This window comes from Ailuropoda melanoleuca, chromosome 9, assembly GCF_002007445.2.
Source record: "Ailuropoda melanoleuca isolate Jingjing chromosome 9, ASM200744v2, whole genome shotgun sequence".
NCBI classification, from domain to species: Eukaryota; Metazoa; Chordata; class Mammalia; order Carnivora; family Ursidae; genus Ailuropoda; species Ailuropoda melanoleuca.
Genome location: NC_048226.1, coordinates 20,798,172 through 20,815,534, shown reverse-complemented (window position 1 = coordinate 20,815,534; position 17,363 = coordinate 20,798,172). Strand labels below are relative to the sequence as shown.

The 17,363-nt window shown below is 44.9% G+C and overlaps 1 protein-coding gene across 3 annotated transcripts in view; it reads right to left on the bottom strand.

The window, feature by feature from the left end:
* The window catches only part of FAN1 (FANCD2 and FANCI associated nuclease 1), a 31,914-nt gene extending 15,222 nt beyond the window's left edge, over nt 1-16,692 (bottom strand). For all 3 annotated transcript variants that reach the window (XR_004627729.1, XM_034667973.1, XM_034667974.1), the window contains exons 1-5: nt 16,588-16,692; nt 14,554-15,969; nt 12,233-12,373; nt 9,393-9,594; nt 4,313-4,546 (exon numbers count right to left, since the gene is read on the bottom strand). Coding sequence is in view for 2 of the 3 variants with exons in the window: in XM_034667973.1 (XP_034523864.1) it covers nt 4,313-4,546; nt 9,393-9,594; nt 12,233-12,373; nt 14,554-15,811 (1,835 nt within the window). In the remaining variant the exon portion in view is untranslated. The remainder of the gene's footprint in view (nt 1-4,312; nt 4,547-9,392; nt 9,595-12,232; nt 12,374-14,553; nt 15,970-16,587) is intronic.
* Nucleotides 16,693-17,363: the final 671 nt, after the last annotated feature.

Genomic DNA, 17,363 nt, shown 5'->3' with positions numbered 1-17,363 from the left:
ATCATTATGGGCAAATGTGCTCAAATAAGAATAAAAGAAATTGCCTCTAAAATGTACAAACATGCTCACGAACTCTTAGATCTAATTCTCTTATAAGATGCTACTGGATAATTCCTAGGTTGATAAGAGAAGAGAATGCAACAGGGAGAAGTGTCCGGAGGCTGGCCCAGCCCCACAGGAGCTCCTCCATGGTCAGGAGCATCAGGGACGGCCCCCACACTCCCAGCCCTGGGGCCCCGACCAAGCGCCACCTTTAAGGGGCCATTGAGACCAACCCCAAGGGGCCTCATCTCCTGGTCCACCTCCAGCGCCACTGAAAATGGTTACCAGCTCTCATCTCACCTGCACCTCTCCAGTGCTGCTGGGAACTGCCCCTTCAGCAGCACCTCTCCCATTTCCTCAGCCCCTTCCCTCCACCCTCCATGTCTCTACCTCCTCTAAACCCCAGCTGAGAACACGGCTTTGCCCTTCCTGCCGCGCCCCCAGCCCTCCCACCCAGGGACGGATGGAGGAGACTCCCTTTCTCCCCAGCTGCTTCCAAATCTTACTCTCCCCTCCTTGAAAGCCCCCCATTCCTTGGAAGCCTATGCCTCCTCCTTGCAGGCACTGACCCACCTCCTGTCTTCTGCCTTGCTCCGCCTCGTGTCTCCAGCCACAATGGCCTGAGACTTGCCCGTCTGTGAGGATGAAGAGCACGCTCAGTTTCAAGACCTCCTGGCCAATACCCCTCTCCCCACCTCGCTTCAGCTACCCATATGCCCACAGCCGCTCAGAGCCTGTCTCCGAAGCATCACCCTCAAAATCTTCATTTTGAGCATTTCATTCACTGACCTCTGCCTCCAGTCCTTCCAGCTCACTGACTGATGGCAAAATTCCCCAACTTCCCCGACACCCACCATGACTCCCTTCTCCAGCCACAGCGCCTCCTGTCCTGCAGGCGTCCGTGCCCCCCTGGAGTCAACCAGCCCACCACTCACTGGTGAATTCGCGCTGGACATCGGGCCCACCCTCGTTCCAGTGTCCACACTAACCACTTCCTCTGAGCTGGACCCAGCTGCCTGAACGGTGCTGAAGGAAACACAGAGCCAGGCCAGCCCTGCTCCCCTGGGAAGCCTGCCCACCTGCTCACCCTGCGGGACTGCTGCGCCCCTACCTTTGCCTTCCCAGACACACTTGCAGGCATGCTTCCCCATCAGACTCTCCCGCAGGGACAGAGGCCATGTGAGGGGCCCTCTCGGCTTCCCACCACAGCAGCCTCACCCTGGCCCCCACCTCTATCCTCCCTCCAGTGCTCCGGAGCCCAGCCCCTCAGGTCTCCCCACGGCTCACCCTCCTCTGGTTGTCCCCTCTTCCATTCCAGTCAGCCTCTCCTTTTCGCCGGTTGTCAGGGCAGGAGGACACACACCTCCTCATATCTGCCCCCTCAAAATAGCAGAACAAAACCGATTGCCCTCACACCCACTGCAGCAGTAGCTGTTCCAGAGCCAACCTCTGACTCCCCTTCTTCCCAGAGAGGCTACCGTCCTCACCGTCCCCCTCCACAATCTCTCTGAAGAGGCTCTTAACGCAGGCCACCAGCTGCACACATCTCAGTAACTCCAACGGTTCTACTCGTGGCCACTCTTCTCCCGGCTTCCAGCCGCACGTGCTCCTGACTCCCTCCTCCCCGACTTTGCTGGCTGCTCCGGCCCTCTCCCCGACCTCTGAACGCTGGCAGCCCCAGCTCACTCCTCCTCTCCCCCCTCAGGGAACCCCTCTCGGGTTCCAGGGCTTCCAACACCATCCTGGGCCACGACTCCAAATGCTCTCTCCAGGCTGCAGCTCCTCCCCGAGCTCCCGCCAGCAGGTCGGGGCCAACACGACAGCCCCACCTGAACACTAGTGCGCAACCCCAACAGCGATCCCCACCCAGTGCCGCCGCCCCCCGGCCACCCCTCTCCTGATCCCCCGGCTCACGGACGGTACCAGAGCTCCGTCAGAGCACCAGAGCCATCCATGACTCACACCTGTCCTTCTCGCACCATATCTAGTCACAGTCATCATCGAGGCTTGTCTCTCCTCCTTCCAAAATAGTCTGTACCCATTCACCTCATCGCCACTGCCACCAGCCCAGTCCAGACCGTTGCCTAGACCACCAAGGTTAGGTAAGCCTTCTGGTGGCTTCCCTTGCTTCCCTTCACCCCCTATTCCACAGGACACTTTTGGAAAATATGAAACAGATCACTGGCCTGCCTAAACCTCTTCAACGGCTGCCCATTGCTCGGAGAGCACCACTGAGTCTGCTCCCGGCCCTGCCTTCCTGTCTAACTACTGCCCCTGGGGCGAGTGTCTCCACCTCGGCAAGCTCGCTCCTGCTTCAGGGCCTGGAGCACAGGCTCCCTGAGTGGCCTGATGTTCACACCCCTGCATGGCCAGCTCCCCCCAGTCCTGAGTCTCCATCCAAATGTCACCTCTCCAGGGACACTTTTCTACAAAGTGGCACTCGCACAGCCTGTCCCTCAACCATCACAGCACTTTTTCACATGCTACGACTCTTCTCTCCTAGTTTCTATCTCCCCCAGGAACACACAACATCATGGTGGCAAAGACTGTCTCCATTCATGCTGCGACCCCACCACCTCGGCACGTAATAGGTACTCAACACTCAACTCATGTATATTGAATAAATGAGGAAAAAGAAAAGACAGGATAAATTATTTCGAGTACCAACATGGCCAAAAAGAGTTCGCAGACCAGGTATCCTATTAGCAGGTATTATGTAATTACCACTACGGAAGTCAGTTAAATCCAATTTCATTTACATGTGAAGGCCCTTTGTATAACAAAAGGAGTTTTAGTTATTATTTACAGGATATCTACTTTCTCAAAGGAATCTGGCATGGTCTCTTTCTTTCTCCCTTGCTCCCCCACTTTTGAACTTGTCAACCATGGTTTTGTCAATGCTAGAACTAAAGAGTAATCTCCCTTAGATATGCCAGTAATAAAGACAACTATAATGCTAACTAAGACGTACTAAGCCACCCCCAGGGGCCAGGCTCTAAGCACTTTACATGTATTCGCACAGATCTGGAGGAATACACTATCATTCTCCCCGTTCACAGATGAGGGAAGGAGGCACAAGGTGGTTTCACAGCTCATTAGTACAGAGAGACTGGAACTTGGCTTCAGCATACAGTCTCAAGGAAGAGAGCAGCATAAAGTCACTAAAAATGAGAAAGTAGGGGCGCCTGGGTGGCACAGCGGTTGGGCGTCTGCCTTCGGCTCAGGGTGTGATCCCGGCATTATGGGATCAAGCCCCACATCAGGCTCCTCCGCTAGGAGCCTGCTTCTTCCTCTCCCACTCCCCCTGCTTGTGTTCCTTCTCTCGCTGGCTGTCTCTCTCTCTGTCAAATAAATAAATAAAATCTTTAAAAAAATAAAATAAAATAAAATAAAAATGAGAAAGTAAAAAGATATGGGACAACTTAAAAGAGAGTAAGGACATGTTCTTATTAGCAGAATTTACTCCAATGGGACACAAACAAGCGAGCGAGCTTCCTGAGAGCCAGCAGCCTGGCGCCGGAGTGAGTTTATCAACTCTGCTTTGATTCAGTAATTTCAATGTTACTTTTAAAAGCACACATTAGACAAACATAAAGGACTCTCCTAAAATCAAGTATCAGAATTAATTTCAGTTACAACTGAGTAATAAACTTCAAGTCAAGAATCAAAAGTGCCATTTTAAGAATGTGAATTAATCTTTCTTATAAATGATGGAGTTTTAAAGGAAATCCAAGTATTTTTTCCTCTAAGACCGATATCATTCTTTACCAAAACCTACTTTTGCCAGTCAAACCAAACATTCACTGAGTCCACGTACCAAAACAGACTGGTGACCATCTCTAATCTAGCGGGTGTATGACTCGAGTACACGCACACAAGTTAGTATTAACTTTATCTGAAGCACTATTGCTAGGAAAACATTCATCTTCTGCCTTGTTCATGCCAACAACATATTCACGAGGCAGGTTTGTTCAAATGTCTGTATTTACAAAATGTTTCCTGCCAAAGCTATCTGGGAATACGAGCCACGGAAAATATGTGTAGTAACTCAAAACTCATTGGTTTTGGCAACCTTAATCTAAGCACATTTCTACATTCTCCTTATAGTCTCGGAAATGTATACAAGTGAGGCAGAAAGACAACAAAAAACTTCAAAAACTGCTTTGGCTACGGCCTTAGGTTTCTACTGTAACTGGCAAATAGTAATAATGAAACCTTTTACATACATGTGAAGTGACACAGTTATTCCTACGAGCTAATATGATCTTACCTAATGAGATCATCTCTGTCCTGGAAGATTTGGGTTTTCCGATTGATGGTGTACCTAGGAAACTCCATGCGGCCAAGATTGACCAACAGCACGGTAGAGAGCTGCCCCTGTCCACCACAGGCAGCTTCCTCATCTTCCAGTGAGTCTGTCAGTGAAAACAGCAGCAAGACCCGGGAGAAAACAGCTCGAGGACCTTTACAGACTCTCAGTGCCTGTCCCGCCAAGCCTTTAGCTCTGAAAAATGTACAATATATAAATAACTTTATGGTTTTTTAAAAAGCATTTGGATGTTAGATTTTATAAATTATTTTCAGAAAAAGTAACAAGTGGCCTTCATTATTCTAAGCCTAAAGTAAATCTACCAGTTCCAGCTGTGTGACCCTCGAGCCTAACTTAACCTCTTTGGGGTTCAGAGCCCACCTATGGACATGGTGAAGATGAAGTGAAATTCTATCTCCAAATGATTTCACACATGGTTTGGTTCAATAAAAGAGCAACACAGGGCTTACACTGGTTGTAAATGTGTAAAATACCAGGAAAACTCATAGAAGTATTATCTATTTGACATTAGCCATTCTCACATAGTGACAAGTGACATTCAGATTAAATAACAGTTATTTATTTTAAATGTCATTATTTGGATGCCTGGCTGGCTCAGTGAGCAGTAGAGCATGAAACTCTTGATCTTGGGGTTGTGAGTTTGAGTCCCATGTCAGACACAGAGATTACTTAATAAAATTTTTGAAAAAATAAAATAAAATAAAATAAAATAAAACACCTTTATCAAAAGCTGATGGTTAGGTAGCATGATTTTGTACACCAAGAAATGGTACAAGATTTGGTGCTGTTCTGTGATATGCAAAGTGGTCCAGAAACATCCCCACTCCAGGGTAACCTCAGAGTAAATTCAGTTTGATTCCGGATGCCTTCGAGATAGGCCTGGAGGTCTGAACTAAATTCAGGGCCACATGGGCCCTCTGGCTCTTACAATTTGGATACGCTCTAGAACAGGGCTTCTCAAACTTGGCACCACTGACAACTGGGCAGGAAAGCTCTTTGCAGGGGAGGAGGGTGCCTACGCATTACAGGACGCTCAACAGCATCATCGGCCTCTACTCACTCAATGCCAATAGTGCCCACTTCCCTCTTCGTCATGACAATCAAAGATGCCTCCAGACATTACTAGATGCTCCCTGGAGGCCAAAGTCGCCCCCAGTTGAGAACCACTGGCCTAGTGGAAGACCTCACTTTCCTATCCACGCCAGAAGCGATTAGCCCAAAAGCAGTGCAGCATCTCTAGGGGTGCTGTAGAAATTAGTGCCGCCATCAGATACATGAGGGGAGGGGGGTGAGATTCCTACCACAGCACTGTGGGATTGAGAACCACTCATCTACAGAGACTGATACAAAGTGCCCACTTCCTCCATCTCCATTCAGAGTCCCAGGGATGCCCCAGTTGGCCAAGTCTCCCGAGTTCAGAAGAAACCATTAAACACGGTAAAACGAACAATGATTATCTACTGGGATTAAGACAGTATAAATAGTGTGCCTTTCTCTGTTTCTTCATGATAACAGCAGAGTATGTAAACAAGGCACCGCCCTCCTGTGGGGCTGTCAGAGGCTCAGGCTCTGTTGCTAGGCTCTACAATGAAATGAAGAAGTAAGTACAGTCCTGAAGGACAGTGATTTCAGTACAACTAAAATAGCCTTGAGAATCTTATGTTCCTAACAAGTCCAAAGCCAGGGATAAAAAAAAAAAAGTTAAACTTTTTCTTTTATTTCTGTTCAAATGCTTAGTGCTTATGCTGAGAGAGGGCTGCTAATTTTAATGTTCACTTACTTATAAAATGTTATATAAGGATAACATAAAATATTTAAATACAATTAAAGAAAGGACTTAGAGGGGCGCCTGGGTGGCACAGCGGTTGGGCGTCTGCCTTCGGCTCAGGGCGTGATTCCAGCGTTGTGGGATCGAGCCCCACATCAGGCTCCTCCGCTGTGAGCCTGCTTCTTCCTCTCCCACTCCCCCTGCTTGTGTTCCCTCTCTCGCTGGCTGTCTCTATCTCTGTTGAATAAATAATAAAATCTTAAAAAAAAAAAAAAGAAAGGACTTAGAATGCAAGATACAAAATCAATGTACAGAAATCTGTTGCATTTCTATACACCAATAATGAAGCAACAGAAAGATAAATTAAGAAAACAATCTCATTTACAATCGCACCAAAAATAAAAAGATACCTAGAAATAAACCTAACCAAAGAGGTGAAAGATTCATACTCTGAAAACTATAAAACACTGATAAGAGAAATTAAAGATGACACAAAGAAATGGAAAGACATTCCATGCTCATGGAATGGAAGAACAAACATTGTTAAAACATGTATACTACCCAAAGTAATCTGCACATTTAATGCAATCCCTGTCAAAATACTAACAGCATTTTTCACAGAACTAGAACAAACAAGCCTAAAATTTGTATGGAACCACAGAAGACCCCAAACAGCCAAAGCAATCTTCCAAAAGAAAAGCTAAAGGAATCACAATTCCAGACTTCGAGTTACATGACACAAAGCCATAGTAATCAGATATCTCTACACCCAACATGGGGCTCAAACTCACAACCCCAAGATCAAGAGTCCCACGCTCTACCAGCTGAGCCAGCCAGGCACCCACAGAGCTGTAGTCATCAAAACTGTATGGTGCTGGAACAAAAACAGACACACAGATCAATGGAACAGAACAGAAAATCCAGAAATGAACTCACAAATATATGGTCAATAAATCTTCAATAAGCAGGAAAGAATATCCAATGGGAAAAAGACAGTCTCTTCAGCAAATGGTGTTAGGAAAACTGGACAGCAACATGCAGAAGAATGAAATTGGACCACTTCCTCATACCATACCAAAAATAAATTCAAAATGGATTAAAGACCTAAATATGAGTCAGAAAACCATAAAAATCCTAAAGGACACAGGCAGTAACCTCTTTGACATCAGCCGTAGCAACTTCTTACTTGATATTTCTCCTAAGGCAAGGGAAACAAGAGCAAAAATAAACTACTGGGAAGACATCAAAATAAAAATTTTCTGCACACACAGTGAAGGAAATAATCAACAAAACTAAAAGACAACCTATGGAATGGGAGAAGATATTTGCAAATAACATATCCAATAAAGGGTTAATATCCAAAATATATAAAGAACTTATAAAACTCAATACCCCAAAAACATAATCCAATTTAAAAAATGGCCAGAAGACATCAACAGACATTTCTGTGGTGCAGCCACTCTGGAAAACAGTACGGAGGTTCCTCAGAAAGTTAAAAATAGAACTATCCTATGATCCAGCAATTGCACTACCAGGTATTTACCCAAAGAATATAAAAATACTAATTCAAGGTATACATGTACCCTGATGTGTACAGCATTATTTACAATATCCAACTTACAGAAGCAGCCCAGGTGTCCATTAACTGATGAATGGATAAAGATGTGGAATACACACACACACACGCACGCAGAGAAAATGGAATATTACTCAGCCATAAAAAAGAATGAAATCTTGCCATTTGCAATGACATGGATGGAGCCAGAGAATATTATGCTAAGGGAAATAAGTCAGAGAAAGACAAATTCCATATGATTTCACTTGTATGTGGAATTTAAGAAAGAAGACAAATAAGCAAAGGGAAAAAAGAGAGAGAAATCAAGAAACAGACTTACTTATAGAGAACAAACTGACAGTTACCAGAGGGGAGGGGCGGGTGGGGGATGGGTTAAATAGGGGACGGGGATGAAGGAGGGCACTTGTCATGATGAGCACTGGGTGATGTACGGAAGTGCTGAATCACTGTATTATATACCTGAAGCTAATATAATACTGTATATTAACTGACTGGAATTAAAATAAAATTTAAAATAAATTTAAAAAGAAAGGACTTAGAAGACATTTAACATACTAGAAAGATGAGGATTTTATAATCCTACAGTCAATTAACTAGAGATAGATATTTAAAACATTTTTTAAAAATCTACGGTATCAACTTTTTGAAGTGTTAGTAGTGACAATTTTCTTAATAATGCATACCTTGTTTATACCCATGTTTTATAAAAGATTAGTATTTGTAGTATCTTCCCAATGAAGATGGGTTCTTGGCACATGACAGCTGAAAGTTACTTGTGCACATGCACACATATGTCTGTGTGTATATTCAGATAGACACAGAAAATATTAGACAAAATAAATAACACTGACGTTGTTTTAAAGCGCTTTCAAAAGCATCACTCACTTCATCCTCAACAACTCCAGAACAGTGGATTCCCAGACTAAAGTTAATATAGTTGTATTTTATAGATAATGTGAGTAGAAGAAATAAAGTCTCAAAGTTTTTACATCTTTCCCCAAATTGAAACAGTTCAAGGTCTTCACAAAAGCAAAAGAAACAAACCACAGTTTTTGGTACATTTTATGCCCTAAACTCAAGAAAAGTTGCATATTAAAACTGACAGAATACATGTCAATAAAAAGTTGACTAAAATAAATATTTGGCGAAATATATTACCCTTAAATCCTGTAGGAATAGTAATTAAAACTGCATTTTTCTTGAATAATAAAATACTAGAATTTACCGAATATCTACTGCCTCCTGATTTTTCTTGGTCCTAGGACAGTATTACAAGAATTATTAATAATAAACCAAGAAAGGGGCGCCTGGGTGGCGCAGTCGTTAAGCGTCTGCCTTCGGCTCAGGGCGTGATCCCAGCGTTCTGTGATCGAGCCCCACATCAGGCTTCTCTGCTAGGAGCCTGCTTCTTCCTCTCCCACTCCCCCTGCTTGTGTTCCCTCTCTCCCTGGCTGTCTCTCTCTGTCAAATAAATAAATAAAAATCTTAAAATAATAATAATAATAATAATATACCAAGAAAGAATCCAGGCTATTGTTATAAAGGCTCTTCTGCCTTCTCAATATAACTACAAATGAAATAAGCAATTATAATCCAAAAAAATGTACCATCTGTTATAAGTTAATCTGTGCTACCAACATTTTAAATGTTTTTACTGTAACAATATCCAACAAAACCTTTTTAAAATCACTGCACCAATTCCAGGCTGATTCTTGCCCCAAGTGCAGACTGAAGGCTGTTTGGCCAATTTGAGAAAGGTGTCCACCAGCTGCTGTTTCTGTCCGTTGGGATTCACCAAGTGGAAGGTCTTCGCCAGGGTTTTTAATTCAGGCGCAGAAAGCAGTTCAAGCACTTCAGAGAGTTCCTGCAACTCAGACTCTGAAATGGGTTAAAAAAAAAAAAAGTTAAACATAGTTTTAAAGCTGAAATGGATTTTTAAAAAAAAAAGTTAAACATAGTTTTAAAGATTTTTACTATTTTCTAGCTCTATTTAAGAAGAATGAAGCTTAGTTAGAAGCAAATATAATGAAATGCTACTGCAAAAATTGTAATCAGTACGGGCACCTGGGTGCCTCCGCTGGTTAAGCTGTCCCACTCTTGATTTTGGCTCTGGTCATGATCTCAGGGTTGTGAGATTGAACCCGCATCAGGCTCTGCACTGGGCATGGAGCCTGCTTAAGATTCTCTCTGCCCCTCTCCCTCTGCCCTGCTGCCCTCCCTCTCTTTTTTTTTTTTTTTTAAGATTTTATTTATGTATTTGACAGAGAGAGAGACAGCCAGCGAGAGAGGGAACACAAGGAGGCGGGGGAGTGGGAGATGAAGAAGCAGGCTCCCAGGGGAGGAGCCCGATGTGGGACTCGATCCCAGGACTCCAGGATCACGCCCTGAGTCGAAGGCAGATGCTTAACAACTGAGCCACCCAGGCGCACCCCCTCCCCCCGTCCCTCTCTTAAAAAGAAATTGTAGGGGCGCCTGGGTGGCACAGCGGTTACGCGTCTGCCTTCGGCTCAGGGCGTGACCCCGGCGTTGTGGGCTCGAGCCCCACGTCGGGCTCCTCTGCTGTGGGCCTGCTTCTTCCTCTCCCACTCCCCTTGCTTGTGTTCCTTCTCTCTCTGGCTGTCTCTCTGTCAAATAAATAAAAAATCTTTAAAAAAAAAAAAAAAGAATATTAAAAAAAGAAATTGTAATTAGTTTGCCAAACCAATTATTACAGAATATGGAAAACAGGTATCTCATAAATGTTATAAAACAGAATTTCTCACTAAGAAGTAAAGGAAAATCTGAATAAAATAAAGACACATATGGATAGCCACTATGGCTTGGACATCCTCCTAAAAAAAACTCACTGGTGTATTCGCTCTCCGCTCACAAGGCCTCCAACCCAACCTCTCCCACACAGGTCAGAGAGTAAACTGACTATCAGCTCTCCTCCCTCCCCACAGGCTCTAGCTGGACACCCCTGCATGGGTTCACTCACTCAAAATACATAGACATGTCTGCTATTATGGGAGCCAGACACTATGCTAGACCCAGGATTCAGCCGAGTCAGACCTGGCTGGTGTCTGCCATCAAGGCATTTACAGCTTAGGGCAGGGTCTCTTTCCTCCATTCAGTAACTACTTATTGGGTGCACACTTCGTGCCAAGTAATGTCTGATGGCCTCGGGCACACTACAATGAACAAACCAAGTCCTGGCTCACGAGGAGCTCACCTCCTTGCATAATAAGCAAGTATGTATGTCAGGTGCTGATAACTATTATAAAGAAAAACAAAACTAAGGCAAAGCAAAGGTGATGGGAGGGCCGGCTATACACGCAGCGCAGTCAGGCAAATCTCTGATGAGGTGACACATAGCAGAGCTAGATGAATGAGGGAGCAAGTGGAGGGAGCGAGGGAGCGTGCTGCCGCAAGTACGAGGCTCTGAGAGGGGAGTGCACCGAGCATGCTGAAGAACATGGAGGGCTCTGTGGCCGTGGAGGAGTGAGCAGGAAGGGCAGCAGAGCCCGGGCCCACAGGGTCATGCAGATCAAGGGCACGACTTGGACTTGATTGAGTGCAACAATGAGCCGCTGGGGTTCTGGTTATGTTGCTTAAAGGTCATTTAAAGGTAAGTCACAGCTCACCTGGCATGCCAGTCAAATTGTGAATTTACGAATCTGCATCAAATCCTCCGAGTCAGGTGAGGACAGAAGCCACCAGGTGACCATTAGGGCACTGACATGTGGGAAGCAGCGCTCTAAGCTGGGTCCGCGTCCCGATGCCTAGTCCCTCACATTCAAGCTTCTTTGCCGCACCTCTCTGCCTTTGCCTGCAGCCCCACCACCTCACCTAACCTCACCTTACTAACTGCTCTCCATGACAAACTTCCACACAGAAACCACCTGGCTTTCGCTGGATTCGCCTGTTTCGGTCTAAACTGTCAGCAATTACCCAAGACTCCCATTCTCCCTCCACCTACGTTTCCAGTACAATACTGCATTCAGTCCGGGAGGTGCTTCAGGAATGCTACTGACGAGGCCTCCATGGCTCCCTAACAGTCTCCTAGGCTTAAATCAACAAACTTCTGAGGCAATCAACTTAGAAACTGTAAGAGCTATATGTGTGTGCAGGAGGGGCTGGACGCAGCTTTCAAAGGCAGTATTAGCTTCAAGCAAATCAGCTTTATCCTATCACAAAGATGAAGCATCTGAACGAGTCAGATTCTTGCTGGAAGGGGAGAACTGAGAAGGGATGAGTTTCTTCAGTGGCCCATGGCCACACAGCTATCCAGAGGGGACTTTATCATCCTAAACATGAGACGGTCAAGAAAACAACAGGAGTCTTCACCCAGGCTAAGAATGGCTTTAACGTGAATAATTTGTTGTCCTAAAATTAAAAACTAAATTAAAAAAAAAAAAAACAATTACTATTTACCAGGCACCAGAGGATGACACCATACTGATATCACCATAGTTCTGCAGGAACTTAAGTTTTTCCTGTTGTATTTTAATTTTACATTTCCTTTGACTAATCATACCTGTCTGCAGAAAGCCTGCTTGCTGCAATTCTCCAATCACAGGTGTTAAGTCAGGGGCAATCTCTTCGTATTCCAATTTATTCATCTTAAGCCAGCTGAATTTACGTTGAAAAAGTCTTACATATAACTTCTGAGCACTAGCTGCAATAAAGAAAAATAGTGAAAAATATTATCTCTTCTCAGACAACCAATATTCACGTTTTAAAACTTAGCTTAAAGGTGAAATATATTCTATTAGAAATACACTTATGCTGAGGCACCTGAGTGGCTCAGTCGGTTAAGCATTTGACTCTTGGTTTTGGCTCAGGTCATGATTTTGTGGGTCATGAGATCAAGCCCCACATCCAGCTCCATGGGGAGTCTGCCTGACAGTCTCTCCCTCTGCCACTCCCCCACTCAACGTGCATGCTTGTGCTCTATATAATGAATAAAATACATCTTTAAAAAAATCAGTAAATACACTTAATGCTTACTCAACTGATGTTACAAAAAAATCTTTCTCTTCCTTTGGAAAATATAATTTATTTATTTCAAAGAGAAGTCCCCATGGAGACATCTCCCTGCCCTGTGTGCTTGTCACCACATGACAGGAAGAGCATCCAGGGTGGGAAGCCCTGGGCCAGCTCTACCACTTCTGAATTATACAAGTCTATGAACCTCACCGAGACACCATTTTCTCTTCTGTTAAGAAAAGGGGGGGTTGGGGCAATAACATCATCTTCCCAAAGTTGGTGAAAAGATTTAAAAAGATGAGGTATTTGATGATTGGTGGACCAATCACTAAAAAGTTCCAATATTGGTAATGGTTATTGACGATTTCAAAACTTCAAAGAACCAGGATTCCCATTTTCCAGCCATCAACATTTTCACTCCCTCAGAGAAGCCCCACCCAGAATTCCAGTTATTTTGTTCTCTGCTTTCAGTTTAATATACATGATTCTACCGTTAACCAAAAATAATCTGAAAAGATTATCAAGATATGTGTAGTTTGGATCTTGGCTTAGCTCAGTGATCTTGGCAAAGTTACTTAATTAACCTGGTCACAGTTTTCCTGTTATCTGGATTATCTTTAAATTTCTGTCAATTCTAAAATGATATAACTATACTTCTTAAATCTTCAACTTTTTTTCCCCTTTCTTCTTTAAAGAGGCAAACTCAATTAGCAGCATTTATTTTCACACAGACATTGCAAATGACTCTCTGTGGGGAGCGATACACAAGAATCCACAGAACTTGCACAAGGGAAACTATTCATCCTTCTCAATTATACAGAAGCACAGAGCCATGGACTCGCTGAATGCAGACGTGAATGCAACCAGCACCCAACCAAAGATCTGTGACTTCTGTGGACAGAAGAGTCAAAATGGTACCATTTATGTCCATGTTCTGGGACAGCACAAGTGGAGAGGGAGGCTGTGTCGATAATTAATGCAACTGTGCCCAGAGAAGTATCACTCACACGTTAAAAATACAAAGAAGACTATAATTCCACTGTGTTTATTTAAAACAAAAACCCTTCCCTTGAACATTACCAATAATGTTTAAAATATTTTTTAAAACTCAACTGAAGGGTCAGACCTGACTACAAATTGTGAGAGATCAGTGTAGCACCCAAGTAAGCTTTTCCTACCTCAGGGGGGAATCAGTTCCATAAAAGCGCCATGGCCCATTGGATGAGCAGTGGAACAAGGGTAGCTTTTGCTCCAAATCTGCACCACTGGCTTAGAGCCACCACTGGCTGCCAAGGAACTGAGACATAGACCAGCATCTTTAAAGGTGCCAATTTAGCCTGAAAGTTTCCAATTCCTCCACACCCTGACCTTAAAAGGCAGGGCCTAGAAATCTAAAATATTATCAGAGGAAAAAAATATGCCTTAATATACCTTGGTTTGTTCTTTCCTATATTTTACTTCACTTTCATTTTTGAGAAAATGGTATGTGAACACAATAGAACAACCTAAATTAAGCTGATTACAGGCTCAGAACGCAAAGTATGCTTTTCTCAATCACTGTATTTTTTTTTTAACCTGGAAAAGGCTGCTTTACAACCATCAAATACACACAAAAAGGAAAAGCAGCTGCTTCCATTATAACCAAAGTCCAGCTTGTAAGGAGGTAATACTGCAGAAGCAGACATCACCAGACACAAAATCCTGTCTTTTTCATGCATATTCTTCGCAAACCTTGTAGCTGGCTGATTCCCAGAAGTACTCCCAGAGGACTCCCAGAACCACACTGACTCCTTGTGGTCATGAAATTCCCAGCCCAATCATGACAGCAAATGGAAAACAAAAACTTGGAAGCACACAAGGTTAAGATACCTGATAACTGATAAAATTTAGTTACAATTTCCTTCTCATGTTCATCGAAGAGCATCCTATCCTCTTCGTTCTCAAATACAGCTTTCAGCACCACCAGGAAACTCCGAAGGTAGTAAGGATGACTTGGTGGTACTGTAACTGTTTTATCAGGAACATCACAGCTTGACCCCTGCTCCAAAGGAATTCTGCAAGTGATTTCATTCTTTAAGTCACTGTCACCTTCCAGAAGAAGGTCCTGGATGTTACAACCTTTAGAATCATCAGGTGTAGAACTATGACATTTTGCCTCCCAATCTGACAACTGTGTTTTAGCTTCTGAAGCAACAGTTACTTTCACTTCTTCGCAACTACCTGCCTCACATTTTTCAACATCTTTACCATCTATTCCTGTGATAGTCTCCCACTCAAGACTGTCCTCTGAAGTAGACCTCAATGGATTCCCACGAGTTAAATCTGGTGAAAATAACACAAAAGCATTATCTGAGAAGGCAGGGGTGAGGGGTGATCTCCCGCATTCCTGCGTAGCCTCCTGGCTTTCAGCTTCCAGGACTTTAGTGTCTTCCACACTATGTTCAGTTCTCTGTTCGTTAAGAGAGTCACAGGTAAACACGTTTTCCTTTTGAGAACTATTCTCCAAAATTTGATCCTTGTCCTCAATCTCTGAACAGTTATCAACTGGGCTCCTAACCACTGTGGATGAGGGACTCTGTGGACTCTTACTGGCAAATTCCTCATTCTTCTTACATATTGATCTTCTAGCCTCTGTGTATCTTCTGGACAATTTAGATGACAGGCTTCCCAAAGTAATGACTTTCACATTATGATGTCTCAGCTTATCTTGATTTTTGAACACCAAGTCTTTATTATTTTTAAAGTAGGGGCTGGTCTGCTGTTTTATGCCCATTTTTGCTGAATCACTTGGGTCAGGGGTTAAACTTGCCTTTGATGGTGACAACTTTCCTGGCGTTACATTTTCTAAGACAGTATTGGTTAAATTTACTGTGGACCCACTTGAATCTGTGAAGCCAACATGCCTCAGATCAACTGGGGTGATGTTATCATTGTTAGCACATTTTTCATCAAGATGCCAGTTTAAGTCATATCTCGGCACCATTTTACTACAAATGGGGCAGGCAAGTTTAGCAGGTGGTACATTGTTAAAAAATGAAATAATAGAGTTACACTCATTTTTTTTAGTTTTACTGATTGATAAACTTCTACGAGCTCTTTTTTTTGCAGGAGATTTCCCTTCTGACATAATGAGTATTAGAAAAACGGGGTGTTTCTAGTAATAAAACCCAGGATATCACTGGGGAAAGGCAGCACCGGTATACTTTTACTTCCCTGACTTGAAGTAGTGACAAGTGGGATTCTAATTCTATTTGACATGTTTTTCATTTAGTCAATTTCTTCTTCCTACAAAATAAAACACACGTTGATTAAAAACACTGTTATGAATTCAACAACAGAAAGTGTAAACATGCAATGGCAGTATCCCTTGAGATAAGGAAAATCCTGGACTTGGGACAGAATACCAGGGCTGTAGTCCCAGGTCTACATGCAATCTCGGTGTGACCCTTAGCCATAAAATGACAGCGCTGGGCTCCGCAGGGATAATTTCTGAGACTTCTTACGACCTAAAATTACCTATTTTTAAAAAAGGAAAATCTGACTATTCCAGATCCCTTTTTAGAAAACCATTGTATCAGTAACTTTTTCTGGGCGAGAGAATGCCTATCTGCACGATCTCCGGAGTCACTTGAGTCCCACAGGCCTGCACAGAGGAAACCCCCAAGTCGCGGGCATCTGTCAACACGCTTGGGGCCCCCAATGCTGCTTCGGCCACCGAACCTCTGAGGCTCCGGGGAGCACGGCCGGCCCTTCCCCCTGGGGCCGCGTGCGTGCACCTGGGACTCGCACCTGCGCTCCGCCACCAAGCCTGCTCGCCCGCCCTTCCTCCCTCCTTCGCCCTCCCCGCCCGCCCCCGCCCGCCCCTAGCCGCCCGTGCGACCCCCTCGAGCCCGCAGCGCCCACCAGAGAGCCAGCCCGCGACCCCACCAGGCCGCCCCGCGCTTCCCACCGGGCTCCGCGCGCCCAGGCATTCCCAGCCGATCCCCGCGTCTCGGCTCGCCACAGGCTCGGCGAGTAGAGGCCCGACTGATCGATCCTACTCCCTTCCACCTTAAACGCTTTCGCCCATCCAGAGCGGCCGAGGCTGGCCGAGCCGTCCTGGGCGGCCCCAGAGCACCTCCTCCTCCACACCTGGCGACCCCTGTACGTGCACTCTGGGGGAACCCCTGCCGCGAGTCTGTGGGAAGGTGGCCTGTGGGGGGCGCACTCTGTCGGGCGAAGCGGCCCCCTGCGGGCAGATGCACGCGCGGGTCCACTGACCCCGCGCCCGCGAGTCGGCGCCAGGGGCTCAGCGGTGCGCGGGGCTTTGCGGAAGATGTGCTGCTCCCCGCCTTGCTGCAGCAAATGTGGATAACCTCAAGAGCAAAGGGACAAGAAAATGTGGTCAAGTAGTGAGGGAGTAGTGACTGTGGAGTATTCATTACTTCTGTTTTTCATAGGGTTTAATTGTGAAGTTAAACAGTTACTGTATAATAATGGCTGCTTAACAAGGGAAAATTTAACGAACCAGAAAGTGTATCACTCAGCCCTTGAGCACTGACACCAGCTGGTTCCAGCATCCCCATGAATGAATGCCCCAGAACGTAAGCTTCCTGAGCGCAGGGCCGGTGCTGCCTTCACCAGGGCTTGCAACGGTGGCCGGCACCGTGTAGTTACTCCGTAAACATGTGTCGAATGAA